The sequence below is a fragment of the Citrus clementina genome, unplaced genomic scaffold (assembly GCF_000493195.1).
Source record: "Citrus clementina cultivar Clemenules unplaced genomic scaffold, Citrus_clementina_v1.0 scaffold_8, whole genome shotgun sequence".
In the NCBI taxonomy this organism is placed as follows: Eukaryota; Viridiplantae; Streptophyta; class Magnoliopsida; order Sapindales; family Rutaceae; genus Citrus; species Citrus x clementina.
Window position 1 is genome coordinate 3,193,842 of NW_006262022.1, and position 18,047 is coordinate 3,211,888.

The 18,047-nt window shown below is 30.4% G+C and overlaps 3 protein-coding genes and 1 long non-coding RNA gene across 4 annotated transcripts; 3 read left to right on the forward strand and 1 right to left on the reverse strand.

Moving 5' to 3' along the window:
• Nucleotides 1-156: 156 nt before the first annotated feature.
• Nucleotides 157-1,312, reverse strand: LOC112096145. The gene is made up of 2 exons (XM_024179075.1): nt 929-1,312; nt 157-753 (listed from the first exon to the last, which is right to left on the reverse strand). The coding sequence occupies exons 1-2, from the start codon at nt 1,310-1,312 to the stop codon at nt 157-159; spliced, it is 981 nt and encodes a 326-aa protein (XP_024034843.1).
• A 7,863-nt stretch (nt 1,313-9,175) lies between these two features.
• On the forward strand, nt 9,176-12,577 carry LOC18034280 (15-hydroxyprostaglandin dehydrogenase [NAD(+)]). Its single transcript, XM_006422974.2, is given in 8 exon segments — nt 9,176-9,518; nt 9,895-10,068; nt 10,538-10,719; nt 11,236-11,341; nt 11,490-11,566; nt 11,674-11,719; nt 11,722-11,754; nt 12,062-12,577. Coding segments are annotated over 8 exon segments (873 nt in total). The 5' UTR covers nt 9,176-9,463; the 3' UTR covers nt 12,262-12,577.
• Nucleotides 12,578-13,102: 525 nt separating this feature from the next.
• On the forward strand, nt 13,103-13,439 carry LOC112096097. The gene is made up of 2 exons (XR_002904247.1): nt 13,103-13,221; nt 13,390-13,439. It is a non-coding gene; the product is annotated as an uncharacterized LOC112096097 (long non-coding RNA).
• Nucleotides 13,440-16,980: 3,541 nt separating this feature from the next.
• On the forward strand, nt 16,981-17,444 carry LOC112096096 (serine carboxypeptidase 3-like). The gene is made up of 2 exons (XM_024178901.1): nt 16,981-17,181; nt 17,373-17,444. Exons 1-2 carry the CDS (start codon nt 16,996-16,998, stop codon nt 17,442-17,444), a joined length of 258 nt encoding a protein of 85 aa, XP_024034669.1. The 5' UTR covers nt 16,981-16,995.
• Nucleotides 17,445-18,047: the final 603 nt, after the last annotated feature.

The window sequence follows — 18,047 nt, forward strand, 5'->3', positions numbered from 1 at the left end:
TTGAACTGGAAATTTTTCCAGCCAAATAATAGGGTTTTCAAAATCAGAAAGCCACCTTAGCTATGAAATGGGGCAAGGACATTACACTTCCTGGGAGCAAACTGGATTGAAAGATGTATTGTGATTCATCAGCCTTTGTTTAATTTCTTCAACTGTTCAAGAAATTTCTGTCATGCTACCCTTCCTGTTCAAAACTAGCTCCACCACTTCTATTGAGTCCGATTCAATGATCATGAGCAAACATTCTGCTTGTTGGGCAACTTGAATGCCAAAAAGAATTGCTTCAGCCTCCATGCACGCCACTGTCCCCTTATAGCAGACTCTCTTGACAGCTGCAGCAATGATTTTTTCATTTGAGTTCCTAATCACAACCCCCAACCCTGCCTTCGGACCTGACATCTGAATTGCAGCATCTACATCGACTTTGTACTTCCCATCTGGAGGAGGTTTCCAAATTTGCTGGCTGTTTCGATGATGGATTGATCGAGCTGGACCATTTTGGATTTTTATTCTCCTGTATGTCTCCAGAATAGCTGATGCTCTTGCTGCTGTCAGTTTTGGCTCTTGCTGCTTTCCTTCATACATAAAGCGGTTCCTCGCATACCAAATGGCCCAACATACGGCAATAATCTGTTCCAACTCTTTCTTCTTCCTTCTCGATGCTAAACCTTGGAGCATACTCAATATACCTTGCTGAGCCATCAACTTCACATCCTCGTAAAAATCTGTCAATTTCCAGACTTTGCGAGCAGCCTTGCACTCTATTAACACATGAAGAACACTCTCACTTTTACAATGACATCTTTGGCAGGCTGGATCCCTCACCACATTTTTCCTCCATAGATTGCTAGCTGTTGGCAGTAAATTTTGAGCAGCCCTCCACATAAAAATTTTAATTTTTTTCCGAAATCTCATTTGACCAAATTACCTTCCACTGAGTTTTTGAGCTGTCAGAGCACTCCGGATTATCTGGGAACTTCATCTTTAGTGCCACCTGATATCCACTCCTTACTGAGTAACAGCCATGCTTATCGAACTGCCAAATCAATATGTCTTCCTGAGGGGTTCTTGGGAGAGGGATTTTCAAAATCTTCTGTGCAACCTCTTTGGTAAAACATTGCTCAATCTTCTCTTCCTTCCACTGATTTTTGTCATCAATAAAATCAGCAACAACAGCCCCTTCCGTTAAATTTTGATGAGGGACATAGCTTGAAAGTTCAGATCTCAGAATCCAATTACTGCTGGACACCGAAACACGGCTTCCATTACCAATTCTCCATCTTAGGCCTTGGTGAAGCACTTGTCTCCCCATAATGTACTTCTCCATACAAAGGGGGGATTTGCCGATTTGACCCCAATTTTGCCTCCATAAAGTCAGTATGTTTGGAGTACTTGGCTTTTAATACTTTTGCCATAAAAGAATCAGGGTTATGTAGAATTCTCCACCCCTGCTTAGCAACAAGAGCCTGATTGAAACTTGAAAGATCTCTAAATCCCAATCCACCCTGATCTTAGCCCGGCACAACCTTTCCCACCTTACCCAATAAATACTTCTATAAGTTTCGGATGATCCCCCACCAAAACCTTTCTACTGCCTTTTGTATATCGTCACAAAGCCCTTGAGGAATTCTAAAAATGCTCATCGCATAAGCCGGCACAGCTTGTGCCACAACTTTGATGAGGATTTCTTTTTCCCCACTCGAGAAACACTTATTTTGCCAACTTGACAGCTTATTCAGCACTCAACTTTATGTCGTTGAAGAAACTAATATTTTTCCTCTCAATCATAGATGGAAGTCCCAGATACTTTTCATGCTTAGAAACGACATTCATTTCAATGCAATCCATTTCAATTGTCAAATACGGAATTATTTCAACTAATGTGAGCCCACAAATTAATACTATGCGATACTGTATGCCAAACATACACTTGATTTTGAGATTATAAAACCTAACAAATAAAAAACAAAATAAAAAAGCCAAAAATTGAAATGTTTAAGCTTTGCTCTTGGTACAAGTATGCTTCAAATGTCAAGAACGGCTTGCCATTTATATAACTCGCCTCAAATGTCAAAAAAGGGATTAATATTTTATTTAACTTAAAACAAACAAGAGTAATAAGCTAACACGTAAAATGAATAGATGATGCTATGGCATGAAAAGGACCAAAACAAATGAAAATTACACCTAATCTCCCTTGTTCCCATTATTATAATGATAGCGGTACGTGGTTTACCAATCCTTCGAATAAAGAACTTAAAGCAACGTCCGTAGCCATTGGCTGTGGGCTGTGTGCTTGAGTTTTCAATATATATAATGTTTTAGGAATTTCATAAGGTATGATATTTATAATTTTATCAATTAGTTATTATATATATATTAAATAATCAATTGGTGAAAATATTATTTTTGTATATAATTAATTTTATATTTTTTAATTTACGTTAAATTATATTTACGTAATTTAGGGGTAAAATAGACTTTTATTATATTTAACGTTAAGAATTTTATTAATTTTAATGGTTTGGTAGTAAAATAATAAAAACTAAAACATTAAATAAAAAAAAGTAATTGTCAGAAAACTTTAATGGTGAAATGTTATGTCAAAATATATTAGGTAGTAAAATAATATCCTAATCCAACTCCAATGGAATATTTAATTACATGAAAAGTTGAATCAATCAGCATAAATTAAAGTTTATTTAGGTTCTTATTTCTTATTTCTTTCACCTTGCATAACCTCAATGGCTCAATCCATCCGTACCTCATATTAAGTGTATTCATTTGGAGGACGTTTGACACATTGTATTATATCACATCATATTAGTTGTATTGCACTATGTTGTATAGCATTAGGATGCATTATATTAAGTTGTAATATAATGTTTAGTATGGTAGTGACTGTCTTATAAATAATAAATTTTAATTGTTTAGGATTTTGACTAAAGAATAATCAAAGGAAATTTTAGGAAAATCATGTGTGGGAGGGTAATATTTCTTAGTTCTGACCATCCAGGTCCTAACTCAGTGAAGAAATTTAATTGATTTTAAAATAATTGATTGGCTATTGAATAAAATCATGCTATAAGATTTCTACTATGGTTAAAAATGTTTTTTTTTCTTTTACAGTGTCTATACCATCACTAATGAGGGGAGAAATTTTTGGATTCTTAAAAATTACTTCACTGGGATATGGTTAAAAGCTTCTTCAAGTAGTAAGTAATGATTAAATGTTTTCAGTTTTTTTTGGGTCTTTTGGTTATGTAAAATATGATATTTATTTTGTAATAAAATATTCTCTCTAAATAGTTCTACATTAGCAATTTCTAATGCAATTATCTTCTGTCTATATGCATTTACTTCATTGAGCTTTCTAATGGTGCGTGTCATGACTTCACAGTAGTTACAAAATTGTATGGTTGATGATGATGCATTGATTAAAGAGTTAATTCATTGTCTGGCTAATGATATCGATACACTGTTTAAAGGGTTAATTAAATTGCTAATATGATAATTTGGTCCTATCTTTTGTCTAGCAAATTCTATTGCTTTATGAAATGTATAAAAACCTCTACAATATGGATCTAGATAATTAACTGTTAGATCAACTATCTCTCTCTATTTGCTATAAATGCCTGATTGTCTACCTCTAACTAATATAAAAATGCAAAATGATTGCTTTCTATATGCTCATTAATATGTCTAAAATAATTCATGAGTGCATTGACTACTTTTAATTTATCTTGTGAGTTATTACAACTCCACAAATTATCTAAGATGTATTATCGACTGTTTGATAATTAGTACTTATAAAATTCAAACTTGTTCTTGAAAGGAACTGTCTAAGTGTTACTGGACCGAAATTCATATATCACACCATTCCTGTAAAATAATCATTGTATAATTAGTCTCGAAAGTATATTACTAAAGTATTATTTTTACCTATTATGTGTTCAAATTTTCCTTTATATCCTCTATATGTTATTACTTCTAAAAAATACGTTCATCATTTATTAATAAAAGAATTTTTCTTCTCAAAATTTTTGTTTTGTACTTTTTTTATAAAATTCAATAATATTATTACAACCTATTCGTATTATAAATATATCATTTTGTATATACAAATTAAATGAATTTAAAGAACTTATTATTCCTAAAATTTCTGGTTATGTACTTGATTTTCTACTTTTTATTTTTATGAATTTTCCACTTGTATACATTGTTATTTCTTCTTTTTCTTTTAGACTATCTTTATTAGGCTTTGTTATTAATATTCTTTCTCATCCTAAACTACTTGCATCAATTTGTGTAATTTTATAATAATTGTCTATAGATAATGCTAATAGCTTAAGATTTCTAAATATTCTTTAAAGTTTTTTTTTATTAATTTTATATCTTCAATATTAAAATATTTATGTCCATTTTTACTTAACTTATTATGTAAGGGTTAAGGGTTTTATTAATGTACGAATATTTGTTATAAATTTTCTACTATAATTTAATAATCCTAAGAATTTTTCTAATTTTTTAGTATCTTCTCTTTTATTCGAAAATTCTAATATTTTACTAACTATGTGTGGTTGTAATTCTATAGTTCTTCTGTCTATTGTTAGTCCTATTTTTTTTTGTTTTAATAATTTAATTTTCTTTTTAGAAATTACTATATTGTTATTCTTAAAATAATCTAAAATATCTAAAATGTTATGTAAGTGAGTTATATTCATAAATTTATTATGATCAAAGACAATAATATAATCTATATAAACTATACAAAATTTTGAAAATGATTTTAATATTTTATCCATTTAAATTTGAAAAACTAGTAGTGCATTTTTTAATTTGAATGGCATGACTAACTATTTGAAATGTTCTTTTGAACAACTTAAAGCTATCCATTAAATAGATTCTTATGAGGTCATATTTGCTAAAAACCACTTTTACAATCAAATTTAGAAAAGTATCAAGTATTCTGTATACAATTTACTAGCTCATCTTTATTGGGTTTTTTTTTATAACTATTGTCTAAATTATTATTGTTTAATCTTTTATAGTTAATTACAATTATACTCTTACCTATTTTTTGCTCACTATGCTTATTTACTATTAATGCTGGACTTCTATGTCTACTTGTACTATTTCTTATTACTTTTAATTCTATAATTTATTTATATACATTTTGAATTCATTTGTATCTTCTAAACTATAGGCTAAATCTTGTGTTTTTATTGTTATGTTTGAATTAATTATTTCTAATCTATAAATCTCTTTATTATCTTTTCTATTTGGTTTGTTGCCTATTATCTAATTTTTTCTAATTCATCTACTTGTTTCTTTATATCTTAGATCATTTATCGCATTCTAAACATTCAACTTCTTTTTCTATACTCATAATATCTTGTAAGTACATGTCTATGTATTCATCATCTAGCATTTCTATTTCATTAATGGAAAACTTATTATTCATGTGCATGTCACGTTTTAATTCTAACTTATTATAGTCTTCTAGCTCTTCAATACTTTCTACCTTACTATCTTTTTCTTCCTCTAATAACGAATTAAAGAATTATATATCTACTTCTTTTTCTAGCATTAATGTCTTCTTTTCATATGGGAAGATGTGTGTTTCATATTTAGATTGAATGAATGTTGATTTTTTAAAGAAATTAACTCCATTTAGAGTTATTAATATACTATCATTATTTTCTAATATAAAATTTAATCTTAAAATAACTTTATATCCTAGTTTCTGGTTAGAAATAAATGTTTATGGTAATACCATGTGTTTCTCCATTTATTCTAATAAGTATATTATTTATACATTCTGTTATTTGCATTAATTCACCATTAAATTGTCTAATAATATTTACTGGATTTCTAACTTATTCCTATTTTCTTCAGGGACTAAGCTATCATGTATAATACATTTGTTTGCTCTAGTGTCCATCATTGCTTTAGTATAAATTATTTCCTTTTTAAATAATAATTCTACATCTATATCTATTAATTCACTTCCTACTCCATTTATTTCATTGTTTTATCATCTTGTTGTTTATCTTTACAACTGTTACAAAAGAATTTATCTGTTTCTTATATCTCTATATCCTAATTTAAATTTTTTATTACAGACTATACAGTTTTTACGAAAAACTTATGTATAAGTTTCTAAGACATTAATTTCTAAATCTAATTCTACCTCTGATTTTGAATTTAAAACTGAATTATAATTAGCTTCTGATTTACTACTAAGAATACATATGCTATCATTATTTGATTATTTATCTATATTAAATATTTTCTCTACGACTAAAGTTTGTTCTTCTATATTATATATAACTATCTATTTTTAATTGATTGATCACTTTTTTATTTTTAGGACAGTGTGGTTTAATATGTCATTATTTACCACATAAAAAGCATTTACAAGTTTTATTCCGCTTATAGATTCTTTTACCATTTTTAAGTGCTTAACTTTTAGATTTTCTGCTATTATATTTAAAGAATTTTTTCCTATAGAATTTTCTATTATTATACATGTATGGTTGTTTATAGTGCTTATATCATTTTTTATGCTTTATATTTTTCTTACAACTAGAATAGCTAGGATAATTACATCTTAAAGTCGGTACTTTTGACATATCTATATACATTTTCCTAAATTACAATTTTATTTGATATCTTTTGTTGATGCAGAAATCTAATCGAGCTCGTTATAGCTACCAGATTGTCAAGTCAATAACTGAATTTATTTTGATGGGGCACAGTACTGCTTGCAGTTGTTTCAGTGGAACAGATTTTGATGACCTCGTACTCTCTACACCTGCAATCATAATAAACAATCAGGGGACGCCGGATGTTTTTCTGGAAAAACTTGCGTCACAAATCTCTATGGCTTAATAGTAGCTATTTGAAGTAAAGATTATAATGCCCACAAGAATAAATAATTTAAGAGAAAAGTTCTGGACTTAAAGAGACAGAGTTTCCCCCTTTGTTCCAAAAGTGTCCCCTTTGATTTCCATTTGCAATGCTTTTATAAGCAGCCGAATCTATTGTTTCCCTATCAGTTCGTGGATGCTCGTGGATTGGTTGAGCGTGTTAGTTGGGTTATGGGTACGTGCACCAGTTATAAGGCGATCGAGAAGTTGTTTCGGTAACCGTCTAGGAGTGGGCATCACACTTAGTTTTCCTAGACAACTCGATGGTCAACCTCTGATCCAGGTCTGTGTGAAGACCTGATCTTGGCTTCTCCTCGCAATTTCCCTGGCAGTCCTTATGCATACAAGTAGCTGACTATTACGAATCTCCTCGAACATTGCTTTGATCACGAGCAGGCTACAATGTCGAACACACACACACACACACACAGACATATATATATATATACATGTGGTAGCGTTTTAACCACCCAAACATCTTTTTTTTTCTTCTTTCACAGTATTCTCTAATTCTACCCATAACATATTCTATTACTAGTAATAATGTAGCAAAATAATTAATTTCTTTTGTCCTTTTAGTTTTAAATCAAATAATTACTTCACTAAATGTGATATTGTTTCTTTATTTTTATAAAGATTTAAAAGCCACTTTCTAATTTATTAAGTTTATTTTTCTAATTAAGTCTTCTAACTTATTACAAACTCTAACTAATAATTTAATAATCGTGTTTGCTTGAGCTCGCTATGTATTATTACTTTATTGACTAAATTCTCTATAACAATAGCCTATTGGGTTAATATTTGGTAATTTTTTTCAATTATGCTAATATTTCTATTAATTGATTTTCTAAACTCATTCACTTGCTATTAGTTTTATTGAGTCTAGTTGTATTTGTAATTCTCTTTCTGTACATGTAATATTTTCCATTGCAACTTTTAAGCTTTCGACAAAATTTTTAATTTCTAATTCTACTCGGTTAGATGTTTTTTATGTCTAATAACTATATTAATTCTATTATGTCTTGCTAGGGAATATGCTAATATGCTTATTAAAATTAGCTAATAATTTTTTAATATAATTTAAATTTCTTCTTAATGTATTAATATTGCTAGTTTCAAAAAAATTTCCTAGTCCTAGTACTAGCTCTTTTACCTTTTCTAAGTTAATTTCTAAATGTTATCCTAAATTAATTAATAACTCTATTCTGAAACTTTGTTGATTATTGCCAGTGCGTGGAATATGTTTAAACTGATTTTTTAAGTATTCTATATTACAAATAATAATATCGAAAATTATTATAACATAATACTATACAATATAACAACAAATATTATAAAATGTTAATATAATATAATGCTAAAGCAATACAACTTAATGCAATATAATTTGTACAAATTAATGCAATATACCACAATAAGATTGCTAATAGCGGCTTGCGTTGGTCGGTTGTGGCCAACATTTTTAGCAATCAAATTTATTATTTTATAAAATAATAATAAATAAATTGAAAATGTTTTAATTGATTAAATAATTTTTGTGTTTTAAAAGTCAGCAATACAGCTTATACGGCACATGTTTTGATAATACAGCAAAACATGTCTAGCCAAAAATACTGATAACTCCAATAAGGTCAAATAAGTACTACTAAGGTCACGTTACAAATAATTCCATTGCTGATATTATTTTTTGAAATTGTTACCATCTACAAGTACATATAATTTGAAATGTACTATGAGTAGTACATATTTCAGCCAAGCGATGATCTATGGAGGGTGGGTTTGAAAATTTATTGGAAAAATATACTCTCCTTATCTGAGCTTTCATGAGTTTTTAAAAATTTTGTGTCATGTGTCTTTAAGTGATAGTGTATGAATATGATTTAACTTTTTTATTTTTTTATTTTATTAACAACCAATCGCCATATATGTTTATTCAGAAGGAGATCAGATTAAGAGAGAATTCTGATCCAAATCTATTACCATGAATACAGGAGAGATATTTATCCCAATAAAATTTAGAAAAATCGAATTATTAACCGGGCGGCACGTGGCATTTTTACGTCTAATAATTGTATTGAGTGCATGTATATTATCAATACTTTCCTAAAGCTGATTGTTTAGTACGTAATCTAATATCTTCTTATTGTTCTCGAGTTAATAATATTTCTTGTGTAATCTACTGGTATTTGTTTAGCAGATATTGGTTAATGGTTAGAGGTTAGATGATGAAACGTATTTGTCCCTGTCTGGCTCTGCCTTTAAAGGAAAGAATCATCAAATTATTTGCACGTCTAAACAAACAATTACGGAAAGTGAGGAGACCCCAGTGCCCGGCAAATTGTGGGCTGGAGGGACCTATAGGAAGCCGTCTATATAACATCGACCCTTCATTTGGCAATTCAGAGCAACAACAAATTTCAGTACGTTCGAATAAATACCCGGGAAAAGGGGCAGTTAAAGCCCGATCACATAAGAAAACTCTTAACCGAGTAGTTTAATCGCTTCCCTTTGACTCTCTGTTTGTTCATAAAATGGAGCTCAAACCGGGCTTTTCAGCTTTTGTCACCGGAGGTGCATCTGGGATTGGTAAAAAATTGAAGGCTTTTAATTTTCTTTTTCTTGCGTTTAAGTACCCTATTTTGATTCCTATACTGGGTTCGTGTTTGTGTATTGATTGTGTTTTGTTTGGCACTTGATAGGTTGTGTTGTGTCTTTGGTTGTTTCTTATTGAAATTTAGATTCTTTGTGTTTTTGGGACCTTCTAATCATTACTAATCCAGTATACGCTTATTTTTCTCGTATACGATATATCCTATAAGTAGTTAGTAGTTACTCTCATCAATCGGAGGCTTCCGAAGATAGGCTAAAATGATTTTATTCATATTCAAGGGAAGTTACTGAAATTTGAATTGTTGTGGTATATAATTTCCGGATGTTGCCAATGCTGGTGTATATTTTGCAGGTAGAGCTTTGAGCCTAGCTCTTGCAGGGAAGGGAGTCTTTGTGACAGTTGTTGATCTCTCTGAAGAAAAGGGAAACGAAGTTGCAGCGCTTGTTGAAAAAGAGAATGCCAAGTTTCATTCAAACTTAGGATTTCCATCTGCTATGTTTATAAGATGTGATGTGACCAACACAAGTAAGTTTGCCTATATTTACTTACGTGTCAAAACCGCACTGTTCTCATTTTGTCGCTTTTCACTTTTCCTGGTTCAGAGTTTGCATTGGCTTTTCTCAGGCTGTGAAAGAGAGGATTTCAAAAACTGAATTTTGACGATTTTTATATTACACTTTTTAGTTATTTACTTATCCGTTGTATTATGTTGAGGTTCTAATAGGAAACAGAACATTTTTTTTTTAACTTAGTATGACATTGCTTTGTAGACGATTGGTTTTTATGTATTTTGACTTCTCAGCATGAATTTGCATATCCAATCATTTCTTGGATTGTTACTTGATGATTTTACAAGTAATCCATCAAACAGAATTGCGTCTCACTTCTTGACAGTAAAGAGCATCAATTTCTGGGCCTGTTTTCTTCTTGTTCTCCTCAATGTGCAACTTATGTTTTAAGAGAGTTATGTGCATTCATCATATTCGATGAACAGGGGATACATCTGCTGCTTTTGAGAAGCACGTAGCTACATATGGAGGATTGGATATATGTATCAACAGTGCTGGCATAAGTAATCCCATTCCATTCCACGAGGATCAAACTGATGGCACACGTTCATGGAGATTCACTGTTGATGTGAACTTGGTTGCAGTTATTGATTGCACTCAGAAAGCGGTATGCTTAAAATTTGAATTGCCTTCATGGTTTACTCTCATACTTGGTTGCTCTTGCTCGACTTATTGCCATGGTTTGTTTGGCATTGTTGATAAGGTTGATATCTGTTGAACACTTCTTGATGTTAAGCTGTTAATGTCAGAGTTTAGTACAGCCTTAAGATGTCCCAAGGCCACATAAATTATCCATGCAATTCAAAAAACTTCTAACTATAGCCCATTCACAAGGTAAGTGATTATTGTGTGAATTTTTTTCATGTACAAAGTGGATTCTTTTTCCGGTAATCCTCTGCCTGCTGCCATTTAGCAAATTTTAGAGAATTTTTTTCCCCATTTATGGGTGTGCATGATTGTGTAGAAGCTAACTGCATGACGTATGTTTGATAACTTGCACTCTCCTCAGAACTTCACAACTTCAAGATGTTGAAAGTTCCAAGAGATGGATTTATGCTTATACTTTTAATTTGCTAATTGGAAGAGAATGAGTGGTGATTATGAGTACATTTTATGATAACAGATTGGAATTATGCAAGCTGCAAAAAAGCCTGGAGTGATTATAAATATGGGATCTTCTGCAGGACTTTATCCATTTTACACAGATCCAATCTACTCTGCTTCCAAAGGTTTGATGTTTGTACCACATTGTGTCACCGATTTTATTTCGGGCACTCATTTAGATTACCTTATGTTCATTTGATGTCAGTTATAAAAGGAAAGAAATAATGTAGAATTTGATTCTCATAACAATTTTCTTTCCTTTTTTTTCCATAGGTGGTGTTGTTTTATTTACGAGATCACTCACTCCCTACAAAAGCAAGGGAATTCGCATCAATGTGCTTTGCCCTGAGGTATTGTTCTATTTGAAGCATTCCGGATGTCCTCTAGTATGATATTTAGCCAGCATTTTGAAAACGGGTCAGTCTCAACTAGTTTCACTGTGAATTCTTGTTTGCAGTTTGTTGAAACTGAGTTGGCCTTAAAGGCGGGCTCCAAATTAATTGATCTGGCTTTGTACCTATGGATACGGTAGTGAAAGGTATTACTCTTCAAATTTATGAGAAGTCTCTAGTACAACATCCTTATGCAGTGGAAAATCGTAAGGCTTGAATTGTCTGAAATCTGAACAACAAAGACTCATTAAAATGAACTTAAATTACTGTTGCTGGGTATAAAAAATATCAGCTTCAGGTGCACAGTGAATATACCTCTTTCTTTCTCTTTTTATTACTTTTTCTTGAGAAGAAGGACGGATAAATCTGGCTTGCAATTTCATTAGAACCCTCCAGGTTTGTCCCCTTTGTTTTGAAACTCTTATCTGATATTCCAAACATGTTTTCTTTTAGGTGCTTCTGAGCTTATTACTGACGAGAGCAAAGCTGGATCATGCTTATGGATTACAAATCGGAGAGGCATGGAGTATTGGCCCACCTCTGAAGAAGAAGCAAAATACTCGGTGAGCTCTTCAGGTTCCATGAAAAGATTCTCATCTCAGGTTCCTTCGAATCTGAATGTCCGAGTTCCTGAAAGTTTTGAGAAACTGTGAGCTACGTCAAAACTTCTGTACTCTTTCGGTGGCTGGTGATGGAAATTTGACTATAATTTCAGGCAATATTTAGTTTTTCATTTGGTCTGGCAATGTGAAAGCGGAGCTGAAGCTGGCATACCAATAACCTAAGATCTCAATTTAATATGCGAAGAGTGTGTTTTTTTTTAAAAAAAAAATTTATGCAAGTATCATTCGAGTTTTTGTCTTGTTACCTTATCGAGACATGATTTGAATATGGAGCTTGTTCTTCATCAAGATGGCTGACTGGTCTCCTCTATATGAGTGGCTTAGTTTGATTTCTCTCTTTACATTAAGGGCTCTAGTTTGTTAATGTTAATGCTGATCAATGCAATCCATTTTAATTGCCAAATACGGAATTATTTCAACTAATGTGAGCCCACAAATTAATACTACTACAACAAATATGACTTGTTATAGCACTAATTTATAGCGTTTTATATCAAATGTCATCACAATCATACATTTTATAGCATTTTTTATAAAAATTGCTATTAAACTAAAATTTTATTAGATGTATAACATTACTTTTATGACATATTTTTTAAAAGTTATAAAAACGTTAGTTAGCATAGCATTTTGTAAAAAAAGTTATAAAATAAATTGTTACTTAATAGTTTTTATGACATTCTTTGTAAAAGCTATTGGAAAAAACAAATTATAACATTTATAAAATGCTATAGAAATAAAAAAATCATTATAAAATAAATATTGAAAAGATAACTTTATATAAAGTGTTATAAAATTTATTATAAAAAAAAATCCAAAATGGCGCTAATTTTTTTATATTGGCGCCCATTCTTCCCATCCCAAGAAAAAGCCCAAAATTTTCTCCAAATCCCTTTCATCTCTTTCTCTCTGCAGCTCTAAACTTTCTCTTTTTCCCTTTTCCTAATCGGTCAAAAGTAGCTGGTTCATCTTCTCAAATCAATCCATCAGGTATGTACAAAGCTTTAAGCTTGTTACGTGCTTTAAAAGATCAAAAGGAATAATAAAAATAATACAAAGCTTTAAGCTTTCTATTACTTGCATTTTTTTTCCTTTTAGCTGTAAAAATAATAAAAATATCCTTTCTTTTTTATATATTTTATGGCTCCATGGTCTCAGGTCAAGTGAGGACTTTAAGATGATGGACAAAACTTGGTTCAACTTAAAAGGTTTTTTAACTCACCAAATAACAATTATGCATTTACTATTTTCTTATAATGTTATTAATTTTAATTGATATTTTATGTTTATTTGTAGAAATACAAAAGGATATCGTGAAGGAGTAAAAAAGTTTGTGGAAAATGCAACATTAAATGTAGAAAACCAAGGTTTAGTGAGATGTCCATGTAAAAAATGTCAAAACCTATGTCATCAAAATGGTGAAACAATTGTATTGCATTTGTTAAAAGACGGGATGGATATGTCTTACACTACTTGGATATGGCATGGGGAACAGTTAGGGAAAAAAGGTATTGATGTCGAAATGACTAATACATATAGCATGTCTAGAGATGTAGATGATCATTATAGAGGTGTTCATGAAAATGTTGATGAGCAGCAAGATAATTGCCCAATGAATTTTGTAGAAGATGCTGAAATCCCATTGTACCCAAAGTACACTAGGTTATCTGCAGCGGCTGTCTTATATAAGCACAAGACTATGTACGGATACTCAAATAAGAGTTTTGATAACCTCTTGGAGATTTTGTGTGATATGTTACCCGAATTAAATACTATTCCGAATTCTACTCGTTCAGTTGAAATGTTATTGAAACCATTTCAACTAGATTGTATAAGGATACATGCTTGTGTTAATGACTGTTGCTTGTTTAGAAATGACCTAGAGAAAAGTGAAACATGTCCTAAATGTGGATCTTCTATATGGAAGTTAGATGTTTTTCTTTTATGCAGTTCATTATAAAGCATGTCGTACGAGGATATATTTTGATTCATTTCAGCAATTCTGTGTGATCACTTTTATTAGGTATGGAAACACTTGTACCTAGCAAACTTTTGTATTTGTCATGTTAAGATAATGTATGCAGAATTGTTTATATCATTTTTGTATAATTTTTTATGATTTTCTGAAGCTGACCCTGTATTTTAAGAACTTACTGACAGACCTGGAAACAATGAATAAACTGTACTGGTCGGTTATATTCTAGAGTAATTCTTGAATATTTTAGTATTCTAGACTTAATTAGCTTTCATTTAAAATTAGTTTCATGTCAATATCATTTTTGTAGAATTTGTTGTGATATTTTGAATTCAACCCTGTATTTGAAGAACACTGACAAAGAACTTACTGACAGACCTGGAAACAATGAATAAACTGTATTGATCGGTTATATTCTAGAGTAATTCTTGAATATTTTTGCATTCTAAACTTAATTAGCTTTCATTTAAAATTAGTTTCATGTCAATATCATTTTTGTAGAATTTGTTGTGAGTTTTTGAATTCAACCCTGTATTTTAAGAACATAGACAAATAACTTACTGACAGACCTGGAAACAATGAATAAACTGTATTGATCGGTTATATTCTAGAGTAATTCTTGAATATTTTTGCATTCTAGACTTAATTAGCTTTCATTTAAAATTAGTTTCATGTCAATATCATTTTTGTAGAATTTGTTGTGATTTTTTGAATTCGACCCTGTATTTTAAGAACACTGACAAAGAACTTACTGACAGACCTGGAAACAATGAATAAACTGTATTTATCCGTTATACTCTAGAATGAGTCATGAATATTATTACATTCTAGACTTAAGTAGCATTCATTTAAAAGTAGTTTCATGTTAATATCGTTTTTGTAGAATATTTTGTGATTTTTTGAAGTTGCCCTGTATTTTAGGAACATTGGGGATGTACCATGTGTGCCCCAGAGGTAAATACTTAATATTGTTTTGAAGATTACTATATTTATATATGTTAAAAATGAGAAATTATGCCAATTCATTTTATATGTGATCAATAGAGTACAGCATGTAAGCCCAAATCGGAAAGGCCAAAAGTGCAAGTTGTTGAATTGGCTTGAAGTAGATGAAGTAGTTGCAATAGGACGTTGGGTAACAAATGATCCTAATGCAATGGTGCATTGTGTAGCTCTTCGAAAAAAATGCTTCTCGTGTGTGGGTAGATGAGGTGAAAAATCCTTCTGCTGAGTTGTGGAAAAAATATGCAGATATGGAAACAATAGAAGATGCTTTGGGAAGTTCAATTGCATGGCCAACAGAAGCAATTATTGTTATGGAAGATTAATTTTGGTATGAATGGTTAAAAGTTTAATTGAAGACAATATTTCGACTTAGTGTTTTGATTAGATGATTTTGATGGGTCTAAGGGTAGTGTTTTGGCTAGATGATTTTGATGGGTCTAATGGTATATAACATTGTTGGAGTGACTATTGGTATTTGTTAAACTTGGCATTCACAGTTTTGAATGATGTTTACTGTAATGCTAGGTCTTCTTTTGGACATTAACTTTAGTTTGTTTTTATATATGTATGATATTAATTTTTTCACTCTTAAAATGCCTGATGGTATTTGTTGTTCATGAATTAATGAAATGTAGTGTATTCCTTTTGTTAAAATTGTCAGTTTTAATTATAAATCATATTGTATTCGATTATGTTGTAAATATATGATAAATGCTATAAAGTAAAAAAAAAAGTTACAAAATTAACCAAGCACAATGGCATTCCAGAAAAGATTAATATAGCATTACCAAACTTCATAAAATGCTATCAACAGTTTGTAGCATGAAAACATGTTATGGAGTTTCGGCTAATGCTATAGACTCTTCGGCTAAATTATAACATTGATATAAAAGCTATAAATTACTTGAATAACAATTATTCCTTTAACATTTAAAAAACGTTATAAACAAATAGCACTCCAAAAAACGCTCTATCATAATATTTGATAACGTTAAATAAATGTTATTATAGTTTTATAACAGCATTTAACAACCGCTATACATCGATAGCAGTGTTTAAAAATGCTATAGAGAAAAGATAGCATGGGCAATCACGACATTAAATAAATGCTATAATAACGATAATATAATATTTTTTGAGCGCTATCAAAAGTCATATTTGTTGTAGTGCATGTGATACTGCATGCCAAACATATACTTGATTTTGAGATTATAAAACCTAACAAATAAAAAATAAAATAAAAAAGCCAAAAATTGAAATGTTTAAGCTTTGCTCTTGGTACAAGTATGCTTCAAATGTCAAGACCGGATTGTTATTTATATAACTCGCCTCAAATGTCAAAAACAGGATTATTATTTTATTTAACTTAATGCAATTGCTCATGCACTAGCTAAGATAGCCTTAGGCAGTGAAAGTTCTTGTGTTTGGAAGGGATCATTCCCTCCTCAAATCATGTACTTGTTTTCAAAGCTTTGTTAGTGAAAGTAAATCTTTCTTAAAAAAAAAAAAAACAAACAAACAAGAGTAATAAGCTAACACGTAAAATGAATAGATGATGCTATGTCATGATAAGGATGAAAACAAATGAAAATTACACCTAATCTTGCTTGTTCCCATTATTATAATGATCTCCAATAAAGAATGGGAAGTGTTGCAACACAGTCCAGTATTCAACACCCACTATACTTTTCTCCTGTGATCTCTATACTTTTTTGCATCTTGTGTATGAGTTTCTGCTTTAGTCTTTGTGAATCTTATTTATTTTCAATTTTCACTGAGCAATCATGGTTCTTGTTTGTAGGATGATTTACTTCATTTTTGAATCACGCAACAGCAAGAAGGATCCTGTTGTAATCTGGTTGACTGGAGGGCCCGGGTGCAGTAGTGAATTGGCTGTATTTTATGAAAATGGTCCGTTCAGTATTGTAGATAATATGTCTCTTGTTTGGAATGAGCATGGTTGGGATAAGGTATCTTTCTTCCTTTTTAATCACCTCTTCATTATTTTATGGACTCTTGGGTGCTTTTGTTCTTAGGTGTTGATATGCATATTGTTTTCTTCCTTTGCTTATTTATCATTTTTAGTTTATTTGTGGGCAAAGTTTTAGTACGAAACTTCTTGTTAACTAGAAATGTAACAAATTCTTTGGTTATTTCACAGGCATCAAACCTTCTGTATGTTGATCAACCTACTGGGACTGGGTTTAGTTACCCTTCTGATAAACGTGGATAAAGATAACAAACTTAGCTTGAAAAGTTGAATATCCCATGATAAGGAATATTTAATTACATGAAAATTTGAATCAATCCGCATAAATTAAAGTTTATTTGGGTTCTTATTTCTTATTTCTTTCAACTTGCATAACCTCAATGACTCAATCCATCCGTACTTCAGATTAAGTGTATTCATTTAGAGAACGTTTGACACATTGTATTATATGACATTATATTATTTGCATTGCACTATGTTGTGTAGCACTAGGATGCATTATATTAAGTTGTAATATAATGTTTAGTATGGTATTGACTGTCTTATATAAAATAATACTATTCTATATTAATAGTAAAATTTAAATTAATATTATTTAAATTTATTAATATTTTAGGATTTTATTAATAATTTTAAAACTAAATATTAAATAAATGTTTTTATATATTAATTTTTAGAATATAAAAATGATTTGATAATATGCTTTTTATTAAAAAAATAAAATGTTACAATATTATGTTATATTTTTAATAACATTATATATATAATACAGTATACTTCAATATTATATTGTAAAAATATAATACTATATAATTGTATAATATAATATAAGTTAAAAAATATTAT

What these genes read in the sequence shown, in the direction of transcription:
- LOC112096145 (XM_024179075.1), bottom strand. Translation starts at nt 1,312, where the DNA reads ATGGGGAGACAAGTGCTTCACCAAGGCCTAAGATGGAGAATTGGTAAT. An exon ending in GCTCAAAAACTCAGTGGAAG is followed by an intron (nt 754 to 928) that starts GTAATTTGGTCA and finishes ATAGAGTGCAAG; the next exon opens with GCTGCTCGCAAAGTCTGGAA.
- LOC112096096 (XM_024178901.1), top strand. Translation starts at nt 16,996, where the DNA reads ATGGTTCTTGTTTGTAGGATGATTTACTTCATTTTTGAATCACGCAAC. An exon ending in ATGAGCATGGTTGGGATAAG is followed by an intron (nt 17,182 to 17,372) that starts GTATCTTTCTTC and finishes GTTATTTCACAG; the next exon opens with GCATCAAACCTTCTGTATGT.